Here is a 24,747-nt window from a genome sequence, read left to right on the forward strand (position 1 = left end):
TTTTGCCATTATTGTTGAAAAAATCACTTGTCACTTTTTATCATTTCTTTTGATTGAACTTGTAAAGTTGTTTATTAAAACCAGAAATAATTTTAATGACGTTTTAACTAGTACAAAGCATTTCAAAACAGAACAAGCATTTGACATCTTACATATTATTGGGCTAGACAACAATTTACCAAGCAACACTGCCTAATTTACTGAGAAGTCACCCCAAAAATGCCACTGTGTAGGTGACCAGGAGAAAATTTTCATCACAAAACAAAAAAAGCTATTCAGCAAGCATGAATTTTCACAATAATTCACTAGTCAAGAAATCGCCAGACGACATGCAGAGAAGAATTAGCTGCAGACACAATGCTGCCTATCAGGAGATTTGGCAAGTTAAAACTAGTTAAAGAGAGAGGTTAATTCCCAACCCTATTTAACTTTTGCCATTGCATTGCCTAATATTTATTATTAATATCCAATTTTCTGCTGCCAAACTACAAGGTTGCAAAAATGTTCAAAAAATTACCAGCTTCGGAGGCAGCCATTATAATTTTAACTATTTTGCTGACGTCAGCTTAAACAGCTTTGTTTTACCGAACTTGCTGTAATAAAGGCTGTAAGATTTTTATTAAAAACATTTAATTTGAAACTGACCACGTTTAGAAATGGCGCATTTGTTTATAAGCTCCTAATCCGCATACAACACGAGAAAATTTAGTTTTACATGCAGGAAGCTGGCTGGATACATTTTCCGCAAGTGATAAACGATTTATTTATAAGTATGTGCGTAATTTTGATACTATAAATAATGAATGAGAGTCTTAAAGACTGGGGAGTTTTAGCTTATCATTATACACTGGTACGTTTAAAAGGTGCAATGAATTCTTCGTGTAAGAAAGATCAAAATGTAACAAGCGATAGTGTTATACAGGATGCAAAAACGTTATGTTCTGAGTACATTGACGATCGCCTTATCAGGTCAGGACTAAATTTAAAGCAAAGGAAAATAACTCCCGCTTCATCATTAACGAGAGACGAGGACATGGTAAGTCGTAGTATAAATTTATCAACGAAGTCCTCCGAAAGACAGGTATCTTCAGAAGCTATTCAAATGTTGACTGAAAAACGTTTCGCTTCCGGAGGATGCGCTTTAACAATTGATGATTTATCAAAAGTTCTTCTTTACATTGGCGAAGTATTGGAGTTTCGACATGCCAGTGTGTATACAGATGTTCTACAACAATTAAATATTCGATCTCTTGGAGAAGTAAATTTACGTCGGGTTTATATGAATGTCGGAAAAGAAATTTTTGCGAAAGGAGTAGATTGGGCTAAAGTGGTCTCCTTATTTGCATTTGCTGGTGCATTGGCTGTAGATTGTGTTTTATGTGGCTCTTCTGTTTACATTCCGCGAATTAAAAACTGGTCTGTGGAATATGTGGAAAACGAATTAACAGACTGGATAGTGGAACAGGGAGGTTGGGTGAGTTTCATGGAGTCATCTTATTTCACGTCAGAAAATTTTAAAATTCGAAGTTTTTAATTGAGACCCGGTTTCGTAATTGAACGGACAAACGTACGTTTTTTATAAGAACCTAGTTTATAAGAACATCAAGGCCGAGATGTTTCCATAAATTATAATCATAATTAAGAACGTTCTTAGTCTAAATTCTAAATCTATACCATTTCAGATTGGACTGTTTGATTACTTCACAGCACAGCAGAAAACATCCAGAACATCGAGTTACTTAATCTGGACATCGTCAGCCATCGTGTTACTCGTTAGTGTCGTCTTGGCTGCTACGCTAGCTATCAATTTTAGAACGCCGTAAATACACGTTGTTTTTTTTATAAGAAAACTGTTTGTTTTTTAACCTAGCCTTATTTTCCTAGAAAATGCCTAAATATAGGCTAAAATTTTCAAAAAAAATTCTAATTTTTATTTCCCTATTTTCTTTGTTTTTTTTATCGACAGCCATAGGATTATATAGTTATGTATTTTATTCGAGACATCTTTTATTTTTATTGAAAAGGACTTCTTGTCATTTTTAGGGTATAAATTTGTTAGGATGTATATTTAAAAAAAACGAAACTTGATTGTTTTGTATTTTAAAATTATGGGTATTTAGTAACTCTTAATATACATATCAAGGTCTCCAAAAATTTGATCTTAATACGTTGAGGCTGGGGATTTTCTTAAAAATTTTTAAGAATTTAAGGCTCTTTTTTTTATAAATTTTTTCTTATATCAAAAAACGTGTAGTATAGCATTTAACATTTTAAACTAACACGATGTATAATTTAACTTGGAATTTTTTATAATTCGTTTCAGTTTTTGTTAAAAAAATAGATGTAGATTTTAAAAAGACGTTGTTTATATAATTTTGATATAAAATATTACATTAATGTATTTTTTATTTATTATTCGACTCTTTTGTAAAAAATTGTCACACGTTTATGCCCTCCATCTCAATGAAGATTTTCAGGTAACTTTTAATTCGTTTAACCCATTTTGGGGAACGAAACTTGAGCTTTTTGGTCGGTTGCGTCTTCAGCACGCCACAGAGATGTCACTGTTTTCCATTGAGTGTAAAATTGGATACCCTAAAAACATGAGAACATGCCAGCATGAGAAATATTACTGCATTAACAAAAAAAAAATTGTCAATCTTGAAAAATATTTCAAACACAATTCAGTCGTGTTTTCATCGGATAAGTTTTCAATCGCAACATTGACTTTGTTTCAACGAACGAATTTGTTTTATTGTCATTGATTCAACTTTTAAAAATATATTGGAACTGGTAGCTACGCAATCGGAAGAGGAGAGGGGATAAACAGTTGTTGGTGGTAGCTTAATATCTACCTTTTTGTTAAATTTTAAATTTGAAGGTAAATTATTCACATTTCTCTATTTTTAAGACGTCATTGTCAAATAACTGAATTGGTTTAGGGCCTTGGCTACACTTGCGTTTAAAAAAATAATTAATGGCGAATGAACGCGATTGATTTCCGTTTGGAAGCTATTTCTTTTGCTAAATATAACTCGATTGTCAACAAAATTAATAGCTTCTTCCTCTACTCGTTAAATTTAGCAAAATTTGAAATGCGCCAAACTTAATCTGCGTCAAAACTTTTAGCTTATCTCCATATTACATCCACGCCAAATTCTCTCCGCTTAGTAAGTAACACTAAACGTTTGTATCACTTACCGCTTTTCCATAAAAATTCATATCTCCGCGGAACGAACCGCGAGATCCAGTAAACGAAAACATAGGAAGTGGTACAGGAATTGGAACGTTAATACCAATCTATAAAGCAATCATATGCAAGTCTTGAAACGGCAAGTTTTGTCTGAAGAAAAATCTATATTTGTATTTAACCCCAGTTGTTTTCTTTGAACTAATCGGAGACATTTTGATCGACAATACACCTAGTCATAAACATTTCTTATTACGGGAACTAATGTTCGTGAAAGTTTTATATTTAAGTTTAAGTGTAGAAATTTTCACGGATAAGGCAATTGCATAAAATTTTACATTTCGCGAATGAGCCATATTAAAAAGTTTTGCAAACATAAACTTCAGCGAATTTATGCTCTTGAAAATTTTTTCAAGCATTAACTTTCGCGAATTACAAAAAGTAAACCTGGAAAATGTCAAGAATTGAACCTCAAAACATAGAAAGGTGTTTTAAAGAATTATATGATCAAATTAGTCACTTAGCATTAACTTTAGCGAACTGAAAAAAGAAAAACATTTTTTTTCGATTATGTAAATTTTCACAAAAATATGCTCTTCGGAATTTTGCGGATCTGGAAAAAATCCCAAGCGTTTCCACACTTACAGGCTTGTTTCCATTCCACTGCATTTCCGCTATTGCGGAATTGAAATCTCTAATTATACCAAAGTGCGCACGCGCTAACAAGAAAACTCGTGATATTTATGCACTATAACAGAGAATGAAATTGAACGGAAACGAACCAAGAGAATGGTATAATTTTAGTTTCCCACCTGCCCAACGTCTACATCTTGCGTAAACTTTCGAGCTGCAGCACCAGAATTTGTGAAGATCGCTGTACCGTTACCGTATTTGTTGCTGTTGATGATGTCAATAGCTTCATCTAACGTGTCGGCATTTAAAATTACTAAGACAGGTCCAAAGATTTCCTCGGTGTAACATTCCATGTCGGGCTAAAAAAAGATTTTTTTTAAACATGTAGTAGGATTAACAACATAAACACTAACCCACCCAGAAAAAACAAAAACGCTACCTTCACATTCGTAAGAATAGTTGGTCCTACAAAATGTCCATTCTCATAACCAGGAACAGTGATCCCTCTTCCGTCGAGAATACACTAAAAAGAAAAAGTTTTGAACCCTTATTGATTAGGATTCGCATCACACTTTAATTTGCACATTAAACAATTTGCTACAAATGTGTAAAACTCAATCCCTGTAAAAAATCTCGAAAAAAGGAGTGAACCGCAAAATTTTAGAAACTAATCAAATTAACTACACTTTTTTTTTACAAGAAACATGCATACAAGAAACATATGCTTAAAGTAAAAAAAAATAAAAAACATTAAGAAACATGGGCAGGCTTAGAAAGCCAAGAAACAATTTTTTTGTAAGAACACTAAACAGAAAGCACTTAAAGTCAAACAAATGAAATATATTTCCATCATCTTCACCCTCCTCTTCTAGCATATCGTTCTCTTCATGTTTTTGAAACAATTACGAATAAGAAACAAATAAGAAACATTTGAGGCTTATTTCTCAAAAAAACTAAAAAACATTGAGCCTAAGCCCAAATGCAATTTCTTGTAAAAAAAAAAGGTGTATACATTGTAAATTTTACATATTTATTTATATTCAACCGCTATTATTTTACACTTTTAAATAGAACAAGAAGCCCTGGGGGCTCTAAGAATTTCCGCGCGCTACCAAAATATTTGATGAAAACCTGCCAATTCGTTGTGTTATTGTGCCAAACATTCGAAGGGGTTTGGTGCATGAACCTCCGAAGATAAAGCACACCAGTGACATTATATCTTACAACAAACGCAAACAAAACGAAACGTGTCATAATAAACTCACATTTTAAAAGAGATTGCTAACAAAAAATACAGCCTATCATTCATGGTTGAGAGTCTTGCGATTGAAACGTTTATGGTCTTAAACGGCATTAGTTGACAAAAAATCAAAATTTTGACTAACTTTCAAAATTTTGAATTACTTTTTTTATTAACTGTGTCAATTTTTGTCGAAAATAAAGCATTTTAATTTTTATATAAATTTTGACCTGAAATGACATTTAGGTGACAAAAAATCAAACTTTTGGACCATCATCATTTTCAGCATACTTTATTTGTTAACTGTGCCAATTTTTGTTGAAAATGAAGTAGTCCTAATTTTTGGACCAATTTTGGCCTAAAATGACATTTAAGGTGGCAAAAAACAATATTTTGATGTCACCATCATGTTCACCATACTTTTTTTGTTAATTGTGCCAAAATTTGTCAAAAATAAAGTAGTTTTAATTTTTGGACCAATTTTGGCCTAAAATGACATTTAGGTAACAAGAAATCAAAATTTTGATGTCACCATCATGTTCAGCATACTTTATTTGTTTACTGTGCCAAATTTTGTTAAAAATAAAGTAGTTTTAATTTTTGGACCAATTTTGGCCTGAAATGACATTTAGGTAAGAAGAAATCAAAATTATTATGTCACCATTATGTTCAGCATACTTTTTTTGTTAACTGTGCCAAATTTGTCGAAAACAAATACCAATTTTGGCCTGAAGCGTCAATACTAAACTTCCCAGTAGTTAAGGAGCTTGGGTACGAAGTTTACATCTGTGTCCGTCAACGTGAAATCCCAGGGTCGATTTTTTCTCAAAAAATGCTCCAAAAGAAAAAAACGACGGTTTTAAAGAATTTCCTACGCCTTCGGGCGCGGAAATTCAAAAATAAGATTTTGTCCTAAATAATATTTTAGCTAATTTTGATCTTTATCACAAACTTATAAAGTTATGAAGAAAACACATTCTTACGTTGGCACCTTCATCAATACCACTCTGAATCAACCTTTCCACGCGTTCTTTAGCACTTTTCGAGATAAGAGGACCCAGATCCACTCCTTCCTTATCGCCTTAAAACAAGACAATAAAAAAACAAGATCTAAGAAATAATTAAACACATATAGGGTCTCTCTCTTTTACCTTTGTTAAGCCAAGTAACGTAAATTCATCCTAGTCCTAAACACTGATAATATTTTACCGATACAAACTCAGATCAAGTTTTCTATATTAGTCCTGGTAGCAGGCGAATGCCTACGTAAGCTATATTTTTAGGGTTTTAACGACTTTGATCCATTTTAGATTTGGGTATTTTAACTTGAGTGCTACCATAATCAACATTCTTCTACATTATATGGAGAATGATCGACAACCTGCTGTCACATTTAGACTTTTGGCACGCTCAACCAACTCTGGAATCCATTTCTGTGATTCTCCAACAAACACTGCAGTGGAGAGAGCCATGCATCGCTGTCCAGCAGCACCGAATGCTGCACCAACCAATTGATTTAACGACATTTCTTTGTTTGCATCTGATAACACAACTCCGTGATTTTTGGCACCCTACATAAAACAGTTAAGACTACATAGGTAAAAGCTTTCAGATAGCCCTTGGTGGCGACAAAAGAATAACAAATAAAACAACATTGGATTTCAAAATTTATCCAGCATTACTTATCTTACCATGAGAAAAAACTCTTAGAGTCTGTCTACTCATTGGAGGGTGTAGCAAACAGAGAATCCAAGATGTAATTATAGAGGGAAACAACCTATATTAACTGACAAAGCCACTTACCATATTGGACTGCACACGTTTTCCATGCTCAGAACCTTTTTCATAAATGTATTGGCCCTAAAAATGTTACAGATGCTTTAATGCATACGGCCTTTTAACAAGACCCTTGTTGTGTTGCAGTAAGTTATTTTTTAAAAGAGGAGATTTAATGACAACTCAAAAATGTACTATTATTATTAAAAACAACAAAATAGTTCAATATTTTTTTCTGATGGGATGAGACATGTAACTATATTCCCTGGTTACCTTGGCTGGAACTTAGAAAATTCCCATTTGTTGTAAAAGTTATTGCGGAGGGGGGGGAGGAGGGTGGGGGTGGCCGCAATTTCTCACTCCCTGAGGCACTAGAGGCACTAATTTTAAGCTATAAACATACTTACAACATGATCTGATCCCACAAAAGAAATAGCACGAATAGAAGGATGAGTGCATATAAAGTCAACAGCTAAAAAAACATAAAGCAGCAATTAATTTTTCAGTATTGAACAAATACCCCACTGGTGAAGCAAAAAATCTTTGCAATAAAACGGCCCTTGTGCCTATGCCATTAAATACTTTTCAAACCAGCATTGTGCTGGGATGATAAAACTGTGATTGTATTTATATAATGTATTAATCACACCGATCTAATGTGACATTTCTATGTGGTAAGGCGAACAAACTGGTCCCACACGATATATTTTTTGTTCTAATCCATCTTTTCTTTGATCCTAAGAAGTTCAATTTTATGTATAAAAAAATTGGCTTGCTGCCCGGGTTACAATGCAAATGAATTGCTTATAACAAATTCTTTTTACAGAAAAATTTTATTTTTAGTGCATATACACCACACAATAATACAGGAGTTGCCTATTACATACCAGGTTTGGTTCCATGTATAACATTTAGTACACCTTCTGGTACACCACTGTCAACTGCCATCTTGCACAAAAGCATAGCAGCTCCTGGATCTTGTTCAGAAGGTTTCATAATAAAGGTGTTACCACAAACTAATGCCATAGGAAACATCTAAACAAACAGTAATTTTATCAAAATTCCAAACATAGTTTCAAGGACAAAATTCAAATTGAGGAAAGTTGTTAAAAAGCCTTCTTTAAGAGGAGATTTGAGGAAATTTGAGGGGAATTAAGGAAGTGTGGTAGGGTAGTTTCGTGAATGGTAAATTAACAAAATTTGCTTACAAAACATTTGAGTTATTTAAAATCTACAATTAAAAAAAAATAGATATTTTGTTCCAATAACAACTCTACTTTGTGGATCTACTAGTATAGTTAAGGAACTTACCCATAGGGGAATCATTGCTGGAAAGTTAAACCTAAATTTTAAGTAAGAATTTTAGAGAATTATAACAGCATTCAGTTTTAAACTAGTCAACAGCATTAGAAACGAAAATCTTACGGTGCAACTCCGGCACAGACACCAAGTGGGACACGGTATGAATGTGTATCCATATCCTTTGACACACCTGGTAAGGTTTCTCCTAATTGTAATGATGTAACTGAACAAGCGTGTTCAACAACCTCTGGAAAAAATGAATACAAATCCTAAGTTAGTTTGCATTGTCATACCTTTCTCCAGGTTAAAAAATTGTTCCATGAAGAAAATTATTTAGCAAGAAAATTAAACTGATGCTAACACTTTACACAAGATACATACGTAGACCACGCAAGATACTTCCTTCCGCGTCGGCAAGTGTTTTTCCATTTTCTAAAGTAATGATTTCCGCCAGTTCTTTCTAAAAGGATCAAAAGCAACTGCTTAGGATGGAGAAGAAAAACATTAGAAAGTAAAAATAACAACCACTGGTTTCACTTTATCACATAATTATATGAATAAACTAACCATGTTATCTTTGATTTTTTGTTGCAAAGAAAACATAATCTGCTGTCGCGTCAAAATCGATGTTTCAGACCATGTTTTGAAAGAGTTTTCTGCAGCAGTAGCAGCAGCTAATTTTTCCTCTTCTGTTGCTTCAGGACAGTATGATACAATTTCATTGGTGGCCTTAAAAATAATTTATTCCACATGCATAACAATAGTTTAAAGGGATGTGTTTCATAATAAAGAGACATCATTGAATATGCGTTTAGAACAGAATTTAATAATTTGATAAACCATGTAATTTTAGAAGTAATTTATCCGAAAAAATCTTTGGTTAATAAATAATAAGATGAGGGAAATAGTTGTGTAGTATTAGTAGTTAGAACTGGCCGGTTTTGGCTCAATTCATTAGGATGTGTAGTATTATCATACATTTTAATGCATAAATAATTTGAACAATGATATGTATACTTACAGGATTTGTAATAGGTATCCAAGAATCTGTTTTACTGTCAATAAACTGTCCATTAATTAGCAGTTTGGTTTTAGGCTAAAAAATAAGTGTTACTTTCCATTCGGTTTGTACGGCTAAACATTGCAAATACTTTCTTTTCTGAGAAGAACTGAAAACTTACAATGCCACTTGTCAATGATCTTTTGCACAAACCCAAAACCTATAAAGTCAAATGTCACATCTTAAAATTAAGCTGAACAGAATTTTTTTTCCTATTTCTAAAAGCTTTTTGTCACTTTTATGGAAACACAAGTTGCATGACGAAGTGGTACCAAGAGGTGTTGCACAACAAATGTTGTGTGTCAATTTAATAATAAGAATAAGAAAACCAAAGATGATTTTACTAACTATTAACCACATTCTCTATTTGCAGAAGCACTGTTTAACACCTGCCTTGGGTGATTTATGGCTCAATTTTAGCTAAATTACATGCTATCACAATTGATGACACCATTACATTTTGCAACAACAAAAAATGCCAAGGTTGTTCAGATCAACTTAGTTGCGTGCATTCTAGACTTATCAGCCTACTAACATTCATTAAATTATGTTTATTTGTTTATTTGTTACAATAATTTGTTATAATTTGTTGTTTGATGAATAATTTGTTACAGGAATCATCAAAGAAAAAATATATTGTTCTGTTTTTTTTTTACATAACATAACAAGTTCCTTTAACAACCTATTTAATAAAATCAAGAAGGTTTAAAAAGAGAAGGAGGTACATCTAAGCAATTTCCTTTTAATTCTATTCAACTTTCTATTGTTTACGTGCCTCCTGAAAACACATGTATTGTGCCGCATTTGTTGTATTTATACATAACGTATTTATACATAACGAGAGTGAAAAGGGTGTTTTAATTCAAAGGAGAACTTTCAAAAAACATAATAACGACCGGTCATTGGTCATGACCAACCAGAATTTGAGTTATGACAGACCGTTTTTTCCTCATTCTTACCCTGGTGATTGTTCACTAATTATCCGTCAGGTAAGTATATTTATCAGTGACAACTAATTGTTATTCTTTCCAAGTTATAATCTATCTATCTCGAGTTTCTAGGAATAAAACAAAGTGAAGCACACCCAACAAATACTTTTTTTGAGTGTGAGTTTGTTCAATACTAGATCAATCACCACCATTTTGTTTTCGAAATTTATTGTTAATATTAAAATATTTTCCATGATTGTAAATCACCCGAATTGATACTTTCAGTACTATATGACTTTTAGTTTATTAATTTGTTTTCCCTGTTCACAGGGCACAATTGTTTTTTTCCCACATGTTTTATTAATCACACCAGTGAACTTTATTGTATGGATAACATGTTAAGTTCCCTTATACTATCGATTACACACCTGCCTATCATTACTATCCACAGGGACAAACTCCTTAATCATATTTGCATAATTTTGAACACGAAAGCATTAACAACGTTGGCCAAAATAAAAACTAGTCTGTCAAAGCTGTCTATGAACATTTCAAAGACAATTTAACTCTAACAAATGTTACATCATTTCAGCTGACAGAACAATACCATAGTTGGTAGATTACGCAAATAAATATTACGAATTATCCAAGTATCAACCGCTGGATTTGTGGGCGATCTTATACACCAACACAGATAACAGCAGATTCAAAAGTATTTTCTTACTTGCTGAGCTATTTTTATGTGCACCATATTCTAATGCTGCTGTTGAAAGATTTTGCAATTATATGAAAATAGTTAAAACCAATTGCTGCAGTTGCCTCAATGAAAAAAAGCACTGTCATCTCTAGATATCCAGACTGTATATGTTGTAAAATTAAATGCTTTACCATACATTTACTCTGAATAAAAAAAATTTACAGGTTATTATATTCTTCCATTGTTCTTTACTCACATAATCATTATTTAGTTACTTCAAAGTATATTATATTGAAATGTACTCACAAGAGGAGTTTATACTAAGAATTAAGTCGAGACTTTCTTTTTGTTATGCCTAGTTTTCAATGGTGTTTTTATCCTGCAGAGAAAAAATAAATAAGAATAAATAAATAAAATAAATAAATAAGAGACTTTTTTCTTTTTCGCCATGACTAGTTTTCAACGTTCATAATCTGGTTACCCACAACAAAATCACGGTAAAAAAACATAATCAGCAGCCCCTAAAATTAGCGTCAGTATTCGGCACTGCCGACTTGATTGCCGACGTAAAATGAGAAAATACCGTAGTTGCGTCAGCAAAAAAATTGGCGGACTTTTGGCGGACTTTTAAGAACATGTGATCATGTATATTTCTATCGTACCTGCTCACGTATTATAACCTGGTTTCTACTACCATTTTTTTTGAAAAACAAACTTTTCAACTGATCGCATGTTATTCTTTGTAATATTAAACCCTTTGTGGTGAATTTTTACATCACATTTTCTCTGGCGTAATATGAAAACTGGCATACATTTTTCTCGAGTTCCTTATCCTAAAAGAAACCAGGTCTCCACATGGGAATGCACACGGGAATCCACACAGTATTCGGCGGGTGGTTTATTTCATTTGAAACTAAACGGATGGAATAATTTCCTGAATTCACGAAAATAAAATAAAAAAGTAAATATGGTGAAAAAGAAAACAGTTCTTTCGTGGAATTTTCCTGAGTTAGGGTTTGAATCGGAAAATGACTCTAATGAAATTGCTAAAGTGCTTTGCAAAGTTTGTAGATGTCATTATCAAAACAACAAAAATAATGAAAATTTGAAAGGAACTGTGGCAAGCAGAATCAAATAATGTTAATTGTGATTTTGTTTGAGCTACCCCCACTCATTGCGACTGAAGAATAATTACACTCGATTTTCAGTAAGTTAGGTCATTATCACTAAAATTATTCACGTTACAGAAATACCGTGGTGCCATTCGATTCGTAATAACAATAATCAAAAAATTGTATATCGTATTAAAAAGAAGTCCAGTAGTTCTCTCTCCCACACGACACAGCAGGCAATAAGTCAGCCCTGCCCTCGGTTTTGTGAGGAGACATGTTCTGCGAAGACTCTATAAATTGAGTCTCCTGTACAGTTTTGCTTCATGGTGAACTGTGCCGGTGACAAGCATTTTCGAAACATGTCACCGGCGACTTCTGCGATATACAACTTATTGAACGCCCTGACCTTCAGTTCGTAAATAGCACGTGCACAACGCACCTTCTAATGAGTTCGTCTCGAAACATATAGAAAGCCAGTTGGCAGTGAACTATTAACTTAACGAAGTACATCATCGGGAAAGTAGGTCATGGAACTTGTATTAAGTTTCCATTTGTCATCGTCTTCGGAAATCAATACATCGAATTTATGTGAGGTCTAGCCCCAATACAAGGTGAATGACGAAAGTTTTTGCCAGCTGAAAAATTTTACTACAAAAAAAAAATGTAGACGCAAATCAGTTGAAATGTATCTCAAGTCGGCAGTTTTATTGCCGATGAAAAAAAAATTCTAATTTTAAGGGCTGAATCAGGCCATGCATACATAATCAACCCGTCCTTTTAATAAACAAGCAGTGTTTTCGCAATCTAGGCAGCACAAAACCAACCCAGCACACACCCCCAAAAAACCAAAACGGTTCATGTGTGCTATGGATAGAAAATATGGGAATTCAGAACTCATGACAACTTTTGTCAATATGACACATTTTAAAAGCACAATTAATATACATCCAAAAAATATTCATTAGAGACGTTTTCATGACAAAAAATAAGTAGTTATATAACTAGCTAGCTAAATGCTTCCAACCATGTTGTCTTTACTTTTTTAGACAACTATGCCTAATTGCACAATGAATAACGGGTAACACAATCATACTTACACTCTGCTTCCACAGGGAAGCCTTGAGACCACGGGAGATAAGTTGAGCCATGCTTCTCGCGCGCTTGACGAAAATATTGTGCAAGTAAGCTGGCCTGGATGCAGCAGACGTAAAATTCTGAACCAGTATAATTTTACAGACACGTGTAAAGCTTTCCCCCGCGGCGGTCTATGCCGAATATATTACCGCATATATAAATATATTGACGTAAAAGTGCAATATTTTTTATAAATATTTTTTAACACAGATCTTTGCTTCTTTGGAGAGAAATTGCGTTGCTATTTTTTATTAAAGATTTTTGTAAAAATTTTTTTAATTTTTTTCTTCCCCATTTTTTAGCGATACAAACTTCGTAGATAAAAAGATGTGCATATTTTACATTGATAGCCTCACAAATCGAGGGATATACCCTCTCTATTATTTTCAGGGGGGCATGGCTTGGATGGAGAGTGCTAGAGTATTATTGCTCATTTTGAGCTACGCAGACCCAATTAGGGCCCGCGCTCTACCCAACAACTGCCGGCAACATCCAACGGCCCACACAGTGTGTCATCTCCCCAATTTCCCTCACATGGCTTGGGTGAACCAGGGGCTAGATTCACTCGCCCATGTTGAATCGCCGTCAAGAGGAATGACACCTCGGTCTCCCGCACAGAGTACGAGAGCTATAACTAATCTACGGCGCCATATAGTTACTTTATTCCAGGCTATATTTACTTTATTCCAGGCTATATTTACAAGGATGTCATTGACAGGCGTTAACAGTTTAGCTGTGGAAACGTAGCCTGGAATAAACTCACTGATTTACTATAATGTTGTTTTGATTACCGGTTTGTTGCGGAAGCTAAGCCTCTAATAACCAATACAAATCTTAGGCGAAAAATGTCAAATACGCACCCCATTTGTGTCCGATGCTACCAAAGATGACGCAATCCCCTTTCCCTTTTATTTGGGAAAAGGAGCTAAGAGTCTGGATTTCCTGTGCATTGATGGTTTCACGAGAAAAATTTCTGTTATATAGTGACAAAAATTTTGATGCACTTGGTGATTATTTAGCTATGACGTGGAGTGGATCAATTATTTCGGGAGAAATGTGAAAAATAATTTTCTATATCCTCTTTTCCAGATCTTTTTAATATCGTTTCGTTGTTTCGCTGATATTTCTCACGTTATTTCTTTCATTTCAGCTTGATATAAAATTGTTATCTTCATTTGTTTCACAAAGGACCTTGCATACCAAAAGCTGGAACTACCTTATCTTTGTATTCTTTGCTGTTGAATTAAATATTCTGAAATCTAACGCCTAGCTAGAGCAGAAACGGGGAGCTATGACTCAACGTTCACCTCTCACTTTAGATTTGGTTGCCAAAAAATAGAAATTATAAGAAAAAAATATAAATATCTCCTATAATTCACAAATAATAATACTTTAAAAGAATAACAAAATATAGAAATTCAAATGTTACATTAAATTCGAAGCAACAATTAATTATCAAAATTTTTATATTTTTAAAAGGTAATCGAAACCAATGGAAGCACTACAGAAGTAAACCTCTGTTCCAGATTCCTTGTTGTTTTACTAAAACAACAGAAAGAAAAAAGGTGGACAGGGTTGTGAACTAGTTTGTTGTATGAACAGAAAAAATAATCATAAAGTGCAACGCAAAGAAACACAACACACATAATTTATTAAACACCAACCTTGTTCCCAGGGTTTGTTAGGTTTTATATTTGGAAGGAGCTTGACAATAGACAAAAATTATAGCAAGTTCATAGGGCTGTGGCCTTCCAGATAAAAAAAATTAACAAGGCCATAGGACAAGGTTGTTCAAACTCAACAAAGGTTGTCTTCGGAAAAAGAGTTAGCTAACATTAAAACTTCTTTAAATTTCTTACAAACGAAGTCAAACAAGACTAATCTTGAAATAGCTCATTTGAAAACAAAGAGCTTGTGTTTTGATTACCAGCGGGACATACTTAAATACGAAGAGAACACAACGACAATAAGAACGTCTTCAGAAAACACGATCATAGATGGCACTGTTAAAGCTCTGTGAATGCATATGTCTTGCGTTCACTCCTCCAACAACTGCATTTTTGCCTCTACGTACTGTTAACAATTCAAACATGGATGACGTCACTTTAGACAACGTCACACTCACATCACACGGCATCGGTTCCGACCAGAAAAACGAATGATCTAAAGCGGTGTCGGCGTCGTACCGTTTTGCTGGATCCAAAAGAAGCAAGTTGTCAATCAAATCTAGAGCTATTGGATCGCGCACATAATTTCGTAACCTGTCTTTTACGCATCTTCTCATGCCCTGTGGAAGATCCATTTTGGAATAATATTCCATTTTATCAACATTCGGCCAAACTTCCGTATCAATGGAACCGCACAAACGACTTATAAGTTTTAGTTCCTCCTGTTCTGTGTTACCTTGCAGTATAGGACTGCGGGTCCACATTTCTGCCATGATGCAACCAGCACCCCACATATCAATTGGTGGGCCGTAGTTGCGCTCTCCCAGTAATAGTTCGGGTGGGCGATACCATAGGGTAACCACTCTGTTTGTGTACCTAAACAAAACAACTAGAGATAAGACTTAGAGAAAAAAGCAAAACAAATGAACTTTAAAATTTTTAACAAAACACAAATACACATCATCGCCGCCGTCAGGATGGAAATTTCAACAATGCTATACTTTTCTTACTTATTTTTATGTACGTCAAGAAAAGGATGATGTTTTAATAATAAAAAGTTGAAATTTCTTGAACTCAAACCTCTCCCACAGGCTTTTTTATACATAAAATGTCAACATTAAGAGGGTTAGTTTTGCGGGACTTACTTTCGCGTATTTGACTTGTTTAAAAATCATTTCTTAGTTAGAATATATGAAAGTTTGTGGTTAGTCGAGCCCGCTTATGTTGAAGAGAAGAGAAACTTTAGGAGGATATGTTGATTGGATAATAATTTGTAGCAGCTAAACCTAATCCCCTCTAAAATTAACCCTCTTGTAGTAACTCTCAGATTACTTGCACAAAATTGTTAAACCTGGCTTTCTGTGAGTCTCTGGTTAAATGAACAGCTCTCGCTAACCCAAAATCTGTTAACTTCAACACGCCATTTTTCGTCATCAGTATGTTGGCTGCTTTCATGTCTCGATGTAAGATTCGATTGAAATGAAGAAAATACAAAGCGTTCAGTAGCATTTGTATAATCTTCTTAATTTCACCAAGCGAAAATTTTATGTGCGTGTTACACAACAATCCAGCTAGATCATGCTCACAGAACTCAAAAACTAAATAAAATATCGGTCGTTGCTGATTGTGATTCGTCTCTTTTGTTCGACATATTTCAATCAAGTTGACGATATTTTCATGGTTGAGTAACTGTAAAATACGAATCTCTCGCAATGCTGTGATTGGAAAGCCTTCTTTTTCGTTTTCCATTAGAATCTTTTTCAACGCTACCATTTGCTTTGTTTTTCTGTGTCTCGCTTTAAATACTTCGCCAAATGTTCCCTGACCAACCTTCATCAATTTTTCATACTTGGATACATCTTCACAGTATGGGAAATCCAATCTATCCGACATTTTTTTTTCTTACCTGAAACAAAAAAATTCTTCTCTTTTGCTTAATGTTCGAAAAAAGTTCTTAACTTCTTCAACCTCATTCTCTGGCCTTTTGTGTTTACTTGCATCAACATAAATGTTGCATATTTGACAGCAAACAAAATATCGCATATATCACATAGCTTATTTCGGGAAGAAATTTTTGCGAAACTTTTATGATTTTGAATCCTTGTCGCAAAATCGTGTTCCGCAAAATAACACTTTAAATAAATTCCACAAATAGGTAAAAGTTAATCAAGCGCAAAAATAAGTTCCACAAAATTTTAAAAAACTATTGAATCACAAAAATATTTAAAATTTATAAAAGACGTTTGACCCGATATTTCATTATGTTGTAACATGCCTTAAAGTAGGTCCATTCAACCTTATCCCCAGGACACCTTTTCTCTTTCTGACAATCTCGCCGTCCGAGATTGTCAGAAAGAGAAAAGAAGCCCTGGGGGTAAGGTTGGGTTTCCATTAATATAAAACGTTTGGCAACAGTTGAACAATAATCGCCGTTATCACTGATAGAAACACGTGTCGTGTGTCAAAGCAACGATTTCGCACAACAAATGTTGTAGAGAAAATTTTTTTTTATATCAGTCGCACAACAACTGTTGCACGACCATTGCAAATTTTAATGAAAAACAAGCTTTTTTCATATTTCAAGGTTCATAAGGAGACACAAAAAAAATCTAGGTACGGTTACGACAAATGCAAAAGTTTCTCTAAAAAATAACTCGCTGCTTCATTGAAATTTTACTATGATCTTTTTTCACCTTTCGTAAAAAGCATTTTGTTCCCGATCAAATTTTGCATCTTCGCGTTGAGAATTGTGCTAACTAGAACTGGATTTCTAAATCCCCTAAACTCCCTTATTAAATTAAACCAGAAATAAATCGCCTAATTGGGACCTTGCATAAGTGGGACGACTATTGCGACAAATTGTTTGTATTATCAACCAAAATACTTTGCAAAAATGGAATTTCAATGCAATGACTTCTTGAGAGATAAAAGTTAAAGGACCCTCTCAACGCAGATTAACTTCAAAAACGACAAGTGAGAGATCCTTTGACATCATTTTCTTAAAATACTACTTACCATAAGATGCGGTTGATTGGGACATTGCCATATGGGACTGATTTTGTCAGTCCCATGAGAAACCTACTTACTGCGAGTATATTCTAATGGTGATAAAAACATCATCAATCTGGGGATCATACTTTTTAATTCACCTTAAAAAAACAAAACTTTTAATTCACTTTAATTCTTTTCTAAAGAATGGAAACTGTGTGCAGAGCAAGTGCAAAAAGTAAAACAAAAAAAACTATTTACAGTTCTATCTTAAAATGGCAAGTAACCGTCAATTTCGTTCAAGATAGGGAAAGTTCAGATAGAACAAGGATATATATATATATATATATATATATATATATATGGAGAGAAGAAGGGAGATACTGAAGAAATCTGTTTTCGTAAAAAATTTATACTGGTGACCAATATTATTTAAAGTCTGCGAATTTTACTCCTCCCAGAAGGTTCCACCATTGAAGTAAAGTTACAATAAAAAATAATCTAACAACATTGAAATCAATGAAGACGAGTTGCTGCAACAACAAAAAAATCTGTACAAGTCTTCATAAACACTAAACATATATATAAAAATCATATCGACGCGTTATCAATTTGTTAACTTCCTTAATTGCCATTTTGAAACCTACAATGTGCTAACGATGTTAGCAAGGATAAAAAAGAATGATCACGTGGTCGTGTATTCGAAATTACGGCTTTCCAGTATTGTTAACACAGTGATTCATTTACTTTTCCTGATGATAAAATCAAAAAATGAACTATTCGCACAAAGATTTTAGAGAATATCTCAATGATACTAATTTTTGCAGTTATTACTTTTCAGGAGTTCTGACTAAATTCATGAAATTTAATTTCCGCGAATTCTTATGTAATCGCGTAAATAAGTACTCGCAAAAACTATGACCCGCGTAAATAAGTACTCGTAAAAATTAGTACGCTCGAAAATAAGTACTCGCAAAAATTAGCACCCGCGAAAAAAGCACTCGCAAAAATTAGTACCCACAAAAATCAGTACCATTAGTTCACTGCCATTGTGAGTTAAAAAAATGTTTCGCGATATAACGGAGCAAAAATTAAACATACTAAATTTTAGGGAGTAACAATTTAAGGGCGTGTAAATTAAAAGAATTAACGAAATATGAAGTAAGTTTAAAATGAATTTACAAGGTAAAATTACATAGTAAAACCTCATAATATATAAATATAAAACTTCATCAGCTTTACTATAAGTAGGCGTATGTCTCTTGTATTGTTTATATTATAAACAGACAGAAACAAGAAAAATACCAGCGAGAAGGTCATTGCTTGATATATAAAAATCAAGAAAAATTACAATAAATTTTGGCGTGACCGCTTTTCTGATTTTTTTGGACTTTTTCTATACGAAGACACAAAATATTTCTTGGCAAACTTTTTCAAGGTAGAAATAACAAATGAAATTAACAGACCCATGAAATTGCTTTAATATTCCTCATTCAATATTCCTCATTTTTTTTTTTTTTGACAACAGTGGAAAATAGTAAGAGAACGTGCTGTTGCTACAATGTAGTGGCGCGAGGATAGATTCGTTACTTAGAACACTCTATCAAATATACTACCATTCATGTTTTGAGATGGTGCTTGTGGTCTTGATGGTCCTGCTTGTCCCAGGCGCGCTCCACCTGCTCGCCGTGGTGTTGTCAACAACTCAAAATTGGATGTGTTCAATCTCGATAAAGTTTTAGTGAGATCGCACGGCATTGGGTCGCTCCAAAAAAAATCATGATTGAGAGCTGTGTCAGCATCATACCGCTTTGATGGATCCAATGCTAGTAGTTTATCGATCAAATCTAAAGCTTGCGGATCCTTTACATAGGACTTTAGTCTGTCTTTAACTCTTCTTCTTGCATTTTGTGTTAATTCCATTTTTGAGAATAATTCTAACTTTTCAATTCCCGGCCATACCTCAGGACTTAGCGTACCACACAAACTTGAGATTAAATTTAACTGATGCTGTTCAGTGCTACCTTGCATAATAGGACTGCGGGTCCACATTTCTGCCATGATGCAACCAGCACCCCACATATCAATTGGTGGGCCGTAGTTGCGCTCTCCCAGTAATAGTTCGGGTGGGCGATACCATAGGGTAACCACTCTATTTGTGTAACTAAATTAAAAAAAAAATTAAATGTGTAGTTGAAAAACATTTGAAACTTGTTGATTGGTCACAAAAGGTCTACAAATTAAACCTGACTGAGAATAATCTCTGACCATTATTTTAACATAGACAAAGTGTTAGTGGTTACTCTGCCCTACCTAATTGTAAAGAATGGTCAATGGTTAGAGGTAGATATTTAAGGGGTGTCAAATCGTTAGGAAATACATATTCAACTCGCATTTAGTAACCTAATAATACTTGGGAGTGTGGAAGAATTATGATTTGATATAGATAAGGGGTCACCAATAGATTAAGGGGTCACCAATAAGGGGTCGCCAATAAATTATGGTCTGCTTATTCTGATGTAAAAGGAAAAAGATCTTTTGTACATTTTTTTCTTCCTGACACCACTGTCAGTCTGTGCTATACTGAAGAACTTTGCACTTGAGAGAGTGACGTTAGATAGATATGTTTTTCTTTTAAATTGTTCCAAAACCTTTTTTGTGTTTAATATTGGTTTTCCTGACAACGGTCGATATAAACATGTGACGGTTTTTTCTTTACTGATAACCATATTACACATTTTGTTGAGCTTAAAAAAATATTACACAATAGAAATTTGCCGAATTTCCTAATTATGCCAAACTTAATTAAAGAGGTCGATACTAAAAATAATTCCCTTCCCTAAGTTCCTTAGCAAAAGGTAGAACAAATTACCTAATTTCGTAAACATTTCTGTTCGATTGCGAGCTGAATGTTACAGTTAAACCCTTCATATAGCAGAGCTTTTTAAGAATAGCCTCATTTTTAAAATAATTATTTTTTTTCAAATTAAAATGAAATCCAACCAGAATATTCTATTACTCTAAAAACTTCAGTTTTTCATGATAATTTGATATTCCATCTGAATATCCTTATTTAAAGAACATAGAACCATTATGAAATGTGGGATGACGTCATAATTATAATTTATGAAATTCGGGAAAGGTGTATTGGGCCTATTTTTGATCATAATTAGTTACCAAATGCATACATCCTCAGCCATAATAGAATAACCAGGAGAGAAAGCAGATTTCATTCATGTGTCTGGTCATGTTTTTCACAAGAAAAATATTAAAAACATAGGCTGGGGCAACATAAAAGCGAACACATACTGAACTTTGATTATTTTTCTAAAAACAGGGTCGCCACTCTTTTTTCTATATTTTTTTAAAAGAATTTCAGAATATTTGAGGAGATTTTAAAGGTCATCACCTTTAACATCTTCTTCAATACCAATAAGTTAGGACAAATTATTGCCATACAAATTTTTATGCATTTTTAAAATAAAAATATGTTTGAGAAGACTTTTCAAAATTGAGGAGATTTGATGAGTTAAGTGGTGGCACGGCAACCCTGAAAAATTAATTTAAAAAGATTCGACTCTGATTCAGAACTTGTATAAAAAAGCAGCTTAAAACATAATCAGAAATAAATCTTATTACCGGTTTTTAACAGGATCTCTGTTCAAGTATATTCCTCGTGCCAAACCAAAATCAGCAAGTTTTAGCACACCAGCTTTCGTGATCAAAACATTAGCAGCCTTCATATCACGATGGAGAATTTTGTTGAAATGAATAAAATACAAAGCATTGCATAACATTTGCATAGTCTTTTTAATCTCTCCCAGAGAGAATCTAACCTGTTGGTTACACAACAGTCCAGCTAAGTCGTGCTCACAAAATTCGAACACTAAATAAATGCTTGCTCTTTGTCGGTTATAATCAGAGGCTTTCGTTCGACATATTTCCAGCAAGCAAACAATATTCTCGTGCTGCAGCAGTTTTAGTATTTTTATTTCTCTTAGTGCTGTGATAGGAAAGCCTTCCTTTTCGTTCTCCATAAGGATTTTTTTTAATGCAACTATCTGTCTTGTTTTTCTATTTCTTGCTTTGAATACTTCTCCAAAGGTTCCTTGTCCAACTTTTGTAAGCTTTTCATATTTTCCAACTTCATCACAAAAAGGGAACTCCATTTTCGCTGCACACATTTTCTTATCTACCTACCTAATAAAAAAAACATACACAAAATGTGAAAATATACTATTATCAGTAATTCAGAGTGAAGAATACTAAGTTTCAAAAAATCTTACCACCCATTTCAATTTATTTATTTATCTACAATTATGTTGCTAAGATTAAAAATTATGATTCTTTGAACAAAAATACGTACAAGATGAAGTGTTTTGTTATTTTGTTGAAACATACGCAGTAAATTATATATATAAACAAAAACAAATCTTGGTCACTGGTTTGAAATACAATCTTACCATAGAAATAAAACTGAATTCACACATAAGATAAGATAATTTTATTTAGAGTCGATAAAATATACAATCTTGTACAGTCTTTGAATTTCAGATATACTTGCCTTGGCAAATAATTGCCGAAGTAACTTCGCAATTTTTCAAAATCACTTCACAAGACAATGGTCAAAAGCACTAAAAACCTTCGGCAATTGCCTCGGCAGACTTCGGCACTTTTTAAAATGAAAAAAATATAAATATGATGCCAAGCCTTGACAATATTTTTGTTTTTCTTGGGAACGATAATACAACCTTACTTGGTCACTCCACCATTTTGAACCGCAGGCCAAATTGAATAAAACTACAGGGCCGATATTAAGTTTGTCAACACAGTGCAGTGCATTGGTTGAAGGGATCGTGTTGTCTACCTCTACGTCACTTAAGGGTTTTACAACATTCTCCCTTAACAGAGAATTCGATAGCTGGGGGCATCGAGACTATATGTTTTTTATTTTTCGTCGTTTTTGAAGTGGGCAGTGGAAAGTTATTTGTGTCATTGTGGCGATATCTGTTTGATGAAATCTAGGAGTATGGATAATATGAATATTCATAAAAAAGGGAAACTACAACAGTTGATGATCGAGTTTTTCATCGGCAATATTATTGCCGGAGAGAAACCTTATAACTGATAATACTTTGGCAATTACTTCGGCAATTGCCGAGTGCCGAAGCGAAATTTGAAGGATGTTGTATAAGTTACTTTAATAAAAGAAAATGAAATAAAATTTAAACTGTACCATTTCCCTGCCAGATATGATTCGTCAATTTATGAGATAATAATTTCTGGGAGGGAAGGCGGTTAGCCTACTAAGGCTAATTAAAATCGACTATAATTAAAATATAAAGGAAAAAATAAATCTAGTTTATATAACCTAAACATGGTATATAGGTACAGCACATGGACGGCATTTGCAGTGTAGACTATCCAACTGCTGAATCTTTTTGCAGAAAACGCTAAAACTTTTCACTGCCTATGGAAGACTGTCCCATAACTGAGATCCAATATGAGAAGCAGACACTAGCAGACAGACAATTCTGTTTCTCATAATAGAGCACCCCCTTCGCAAATTGTATAGTGGAGTTTCTTTAAAAGGAAAAACACTTTGCATATAGGATGGGCTTAAACCATTTCTAGTCTTAAATACCTCTCTAAGTAATAAATCACAATAATGACGGTGCATAGTTTTGCAGACCGATCTCTCTTGTGTAGGATCATAACACAACTCAAGGGTTCTGATATGCACTCGTTCTATTCTTGCTAGAGATGACCTAGTTGTGAAAGACCAAATAAGAGGACAATATCTGGTTTCTGACGCTACAAACAAATTCGCTATAATACTTCGTTCATCAAATGACATAAATATAGATATTCGTCTTAAAGCAGATAACTTGGCACTAGCACTCTTGCACAATGCATTTATATGCTTTGTGAAGGAAAGGGCATTGTCAAAGTTAACTCCAAACAATTTTACATTGTTACATTCCTTTAAAATGTTTCCATTAAAATTTATTAAAACAAGAGAAAACCTTGCTTTCTCAAACACAATTAGTTGACACTTATCAGCATTAAGTTGAAGACCATTGTTAGAGAACCATTCCGATACAAAAACTAAAGCTTTTTCTAACTTCTGCTTCACTTTAGTGATATCAGTAGACGATGCATAAAGTGTATTGTCATCAGCATAGTTGCATATGCTCACGTGATTATCACTAAAATCTAGCATGAGATCGTTCTAAACATTAAAAAGCAAAGGTCCAATAATTGAGCCCTGAGGCACACCAATAAACAGATCAAGCCATGAGCTATATTTGCCACCTAATCCTACCCTTTGCTTAAGACTAGTGAGGTAACTACGAATGACATGTAGAGCTTGATTTGAGAAACCATATGCATCTTTGCAAGAAGTAATTCATGGTCAATGCAGTCAAATGCTTTATCCAAATCCTTTAAAACAACTGCCACATATCTTCCCTGATCTAATCCCCTATGCCAATCATGCATCATGTGTAATAACACATGCTGTGAACTATAGCCTTTCCTAAAACCACTCAATAACGGTAGCATCTTACCCAACATGAAAAAAGATATCTTGAAAATCCAGAAAACTTTTTTTTGTAAACACATTTATTGTTGAAAATAAAAGTAAGGTCTTTTATTTTCAACAATGAATGTATTTACAAAAAAATTTTTGAGATTTATTAAAACGTGCCGACATTATTCCTTTTCACAAAAAGGGTCCCAAGACAAAAAAAGATAACTTCTGGCAGATGGCTTCCATCTGTCTCTAAAGTATTGAACGTGCATACTTTGCTGGGCGTTTTCGTTAGCAGTTTGAAACATTTATCAAATTACTTCAAAACCATGGAATATAAATATATAGGAGTAGGAGATAAGCTTTAACATCATACAACTTCAAACATATATTTGAATACTTAACCACTTTCAAAAGGAGCATAACAGATGTAACAAAATTTTGGTTATTTTTTTTAGTCAAATTTGGTACTAAAATAACCAAAATT

At 33.7% G+C, this 24,747-nt stretch overlaps 5 protein-coding genes across 6 annotated transcripts; 1 reads left to right on the forward strand and 4 right to left on the reverse strand.

Moving 5' to 3' along the window:
- The first annotated feature begins 671 nt into the window (after positions 1-671).
- On the forward strand, positions 672-1,908 carry LOC130641153 (bcl-2-related ovarian killer protein-like). The gene is made up of 2 exons (XM_057447829.1): positions 672-1,474; positions 1,683-1,908. Exons 1-2 carry the CDS (start codon positions 800-802, stop codon positions 1,821-1,823), a joined length of 816 nt encoding a protein of 271 aa, XP_057303812.1. The 5' UTR covers positions 672-799; the 3' UTR covers positions 1,824-1,908.
- Positions 1,909-2,348: 440 nt separating this feature from the next.
- LOC130641150 (methylmalonate-semialdehyde dehydrogenase [acylating], mitochondrial-like) lies at positions 2,349-13,158 on the reverse strand. 2 transcript variants are annotated; one of them, XM_057447824.1, is made up of 16 exons: positions 13,037-13,158; positions 9,323-9,361; positions 9,163-9,237; positions 8,709-8,870; positions 8,523-8,601; positions 8,265-8,388; positions 8,151-8,181; positions 7,727-7,874; positions 7,247-7,311; positions 6,867-6,923; positions 6,445-6,634; positions 6,047-6,144; positions 4,263-4,346; positions 4,003-4,182; positions 3,202-3,300; positions 2,349-2,595 (listed from the first exon to the last, which is right to left on the reverse strand). In XM_057447824.1, exons 1-16 carry the CDS (start codon positions 13,085-13,087, stop codon positions 2,494-2,496), a joined length of 1,584 nt encoding a protein of 527 aa, XP_057303807.1. In that variant the 5' UTR covers positions 13,088-13,158; the 3' UTR covers positions 2,349-2,493. The 2 variants fall into 2 exon arrangements, with proteins under 2 accessions (XP_057303807.1, XP_057303808.1); XM_057447825.1 differs by lacking the exon at positions 13,037-13,158 and adding an exon at positions 10,855-10,896.
- Positions 13,159-14,387: 1,229 nt separating this feature from the next.
- On the reverse strand, positions 14,388-16,676 carry LOC130641152 (cyclin-dependent kinase 9-like). The gene is made up of 2 exons (XM_057447828.1): positions 16,092-16,676; positions 14,388-15,616 (listed from the first exon to the last, which is right to left on the reverse strand). The coding sequence occupies exons 1-2, from the start codon at positions 16,631-16,633 to the stop codon at positions 15,052-15,054; spliced, it is 1,107 nt and encodes a 368-aa protein (XP_057303811.1). The 5' UTR covers positions 16,634-16,676; the 3' UTR covers positions 14,388-15,051.
- Positions 16,677-18,124: 1,448 nt separating this feature from the next.
- On the reverse strand, positions 18,125-21,948 carry LOC130641151 (cyclin-dependent kinase 9-like). Its single transcript, XM_057447826.1, has 2 exons — positions 21,368-21,948; positions 18,125-19,892 (listed from the first exon to the last, which is right to left on the reverse strand). The coding sequence occupies exons 1-2, from the start codon at positions 21,910-21,912 to the stop codon at positions 19,319-19,321; spliced, it is 1,119 nt and encodes a 372-aa protein (XP_057303809.1). The 5' UTR covers positions 21,913-21,948; the 3' UTR covers positions 18,125-19,318.
- A 1,250-nt stretch (positions 21,949-23,198) lies between these two features.
- Positions 23,199-24,292, reverse strand: LOC130642223 (uncharacterized). The gene is made up of 2 exons (XM_057449310.1): positions 24,113-24,292; positions 23,199-23,960 (listed from the first exon to the last, which is right to left on the reverse strand). Exons 1-2 carry the CDS (start codon positions 24,290-24,292, stop codon positions 23,199-23,201), a joined length of 942 nt encoding a protein of 313 aa, XP_057305293.1.
- Between the last annotated feature and the right edge of the window lie 455 nt (positions 24,293-24,747).

Source organism: Hydractinia symbiolongicarpus, chromosome 4 (genome assembly GCF_029227915.1).
Source record: "Hydractinia symbiolongicarpus strain clone_291-10 chromosome 4, HSymV2.1, whole genome shotgun sequence".
Taxonomy (NCBI): domain Eukaryota; kingdom Metazoa; phylum Cnidaria; class Hydrozoa; order Anthoathecata; family Hydractiniidae; genus Hydractinia; species Hydractinia symbiolongicarpus.

Excerpts from the sequence above, each read along its gene's own strand:
- LOC130641153 (XM_057447829.1), top strand. The coding sequence starts at position 800 with ATGAATGAGAGTCTTAAAGACTGGGGAGTTTTAGCTTATCATTATACA. Across the intron at positions 1,475-1,682 it reads TAGTGGAACAGGGAGGTTGG|ATTGGACTGTTTGATTACTT; the intron begins GTGAGTTTCATG and ends ATACCATTTCAG.
- LOC130641150 (XM_057447824.1), bottom strand. The coding sequence starts at position 13,087 with ATGGCTCAACTTATCTCCCGTGGTCTCAAGGCTTCCCTGTGGAAGCAG. Across the intron at positions 8,602-8,708 it reads AAAAAATCAAAGATAACATG|AAAGAACTGGCGGAAATCAT; the intron begins GTTAGTTTATTC and ends TGATCCTTTTAG. Across the intron at positions 4,347-6,046 it reads GTATTGATGAAGGTGCCAAC|TGTATTCTCGACGGAAGAGG; the intron begins GTAAGAATGTGT and ends TTTTCTTTTTAG.
- LOC130641152 (XM_057447828.1), bottom strand. The coding sequence starts at position 16,633 with ATGTCGGATAGATTGGATTTCCCATACTGTGAAGATGTATCCAAGTAT. Across the intron at positions 15,617-16,091 it reads AGAGACTCACAGAAAGCCAG|GTACACAAACAGAGTGGTTA; the intron begins GTTTAACAATTT and ends TGTTTTGTTTAG.
- LOC130641151 (XM_057447826.1), bottom strand. The coding sequence starts at position 21,912 with ATGTGTGCAGCGAAAATGGAGTTCCCTTTTTGTGATGAAGTTGGAAAA. Across the intron at positions 19,893-21,367 it reads AGAGATCCTGTTAAAAACCG|TTACACAAATAGAGTGGTTA; the intron begins GTAATAAGATTT and ends TTTTTAATTTAG.
- LOC130642223 (XM_057449310.1), bottom strand. The coding sequence starts at position 24,292 with ATGCTACCGTTATTGAGTGGTTTTAGGAAAGGCTATAGTTCACAGCAT. Across the intron at positions 23,961-24,112 it reads TTCTTGCAAAGATGCATATG|AACGATCTCATGCTAGATTT; the intron begins GTTTCTCAAATC and ends TTTAATGTTTAG.